General features: G+C 31.7%; 1 protein-coding gene across 1 annotated transcript in view; it reads left to right on the top strand.

Moving 5' to 3' along the window:
• Window positions 1-1,500, top strand: part of PSMC6 (proteasome (prosome, macropain) 26S subunit, ATPase, 6) — a 23,076-nt gene that overhangs the window by 1,755 nt on the left and 19,821 nt on the right. The window contains exons 2-4 of the mRNA XM_008566942.1: window positions 343-422; window positions 511-550; window positions 761-813. Coding sequence (XP_008565164.1) covers window positions 343-422; window positions 511-550; window positions 761-813 — 173 coding nt within the window. The remainder of the gene's footprint in view (window positions 1-342; window positions 423-510; window positions 551-760; window positions 814-1,500) is intronic.

Below are 1,500 nucleotides of genomic sequence, written 5' to 3'. Positions count from 1 at the left end.
GAAGGGTCTAACTCATTGATTATCATTCGGATTTGTAGTCGCAAATCCGGAGTATTAGGTTGTCAATATCTGTTAAGAATGTAAGTTAAAATGTCCTTAAACAAGTTAGTGTTGCCAGTCAAGAAAATAAAAATGTGGTGCTTTCTCTGGGACATTTCGTTTTTAAACATGTCACCTACTCATTGCAAACGGCATTTTTGTGTGTGTGCGGTTTGGTATAGTGTATATGAAACTTACATAAAGTGAAACAGACTTAAGTAAACTTAAGTAAAGTGAGACTTGGTGACTTAAACTCACTAAGATTATTGTTGAATTTAAAATGTTCAAATTATATTATTTCAGTAAGGGAACAATTAAAAGAACTTACCAAGCAGTATGAAAAGTCTGAAAATGATCTGAAGGCCCTACAAAGTGTTGGGCAGGTAGGTAATGGAGTTTGGGGTATAGGGGTTAATGGTTATTTACTTTGTTTATTAGCTGTTGAAAACTAATGCTTTTTTTCTTTCTTAGATTGTGGGTGAAGTGCTTAAGCAATTAACTGAAGAAAAATGTAAGTAGATTAACTTATTAACTAGTAAAGAAATACACCGAATCCCTCCCCAACTTTTGAAATGCTTATTATTTTAATGACAATAAGGCAGGGAGATGGTATTCTTATATAGACTAAGTTTTCTTTCAACTGTTTTCTAACTCTTCGTAGATGTGGATATATGATTTTTACTTTCTATTTTTAATTCATTCTTTTATTTTCTTCGTCTAGTCATTGTTAAAGCTACAAATGGACCTAGATATGTTGTGGGTTGTCGTCGACAGGTAATACCTTACATTTGTACAGTACTTTGTAGTTGACAAAAGTGTGTTCATATAAGTTATCATATTTAATTCTTGAGGTAAGCAGTTGAGGCATTATGCCCATAACTTTCAAGGGTGGTTTGTTCAGACATAGCTAATTATTAGCAAAGCCTGAATTCATCTGCTTTGACTCTTGGTATTCCCTGCTTTCTACTGTATCACATTGCCTCAGTCACATCTACACACTAAGAAATTTTAGACCTGGAAAGTAGATAATTTTATTTTAATGTGTTTTTTGAAGAGTACTTACAAGTGTTAGATATTATCAGTTACCTATATCTCACATTTAAATATTTAGAAACATTACTTATAGATGGTACTGTATCCTAGGTTAATTTTGTATGAGGTCATTTAGATTAGGCAAAATGACATAACCAAATTTCATTTTTCAGTCATAAAAAACACTGACAAATGGCTTCAGATCATTCAGTAGCATCTGAAACCAATTTTACTTAAGTAGAGCATTCTTATAAATAAATTGGAAGAACTTTCTCTGGGTATTTGTTGTATCAGGTTCAGGTTTTAGAACACTGATACAACATGTTTTGTAGAGTAGAATTTAACCCAGGAACTAAATCTAATCTAGGATTTTGCCTGGCATATAAGTAGGTGACATTTTCTTTTTTTTTTTTTTTTTTTTTTTTTTTT

The sequence above is a fragment of the Galeopterus variegatus genome, unplaced genomic scaffold (assembly GCF_000696425.1).
Source record: "Galeopterus variegatus unplaced genomic scaffold, G_variegatus-3.0.2 Scaffold279, whole genome shotgun sequence".
NCBI lineage: Eukaryota > Metazoa > Chordata > Mammalia > Dermoptera > Cynocephalidae > Galeopterus > Galeopterus variegatus.
The sequence above is the reverse complement of the archived record's forward strand: the minus strand, read 5'-3'. Positions and strand labels throughout refer to the sequence as shown.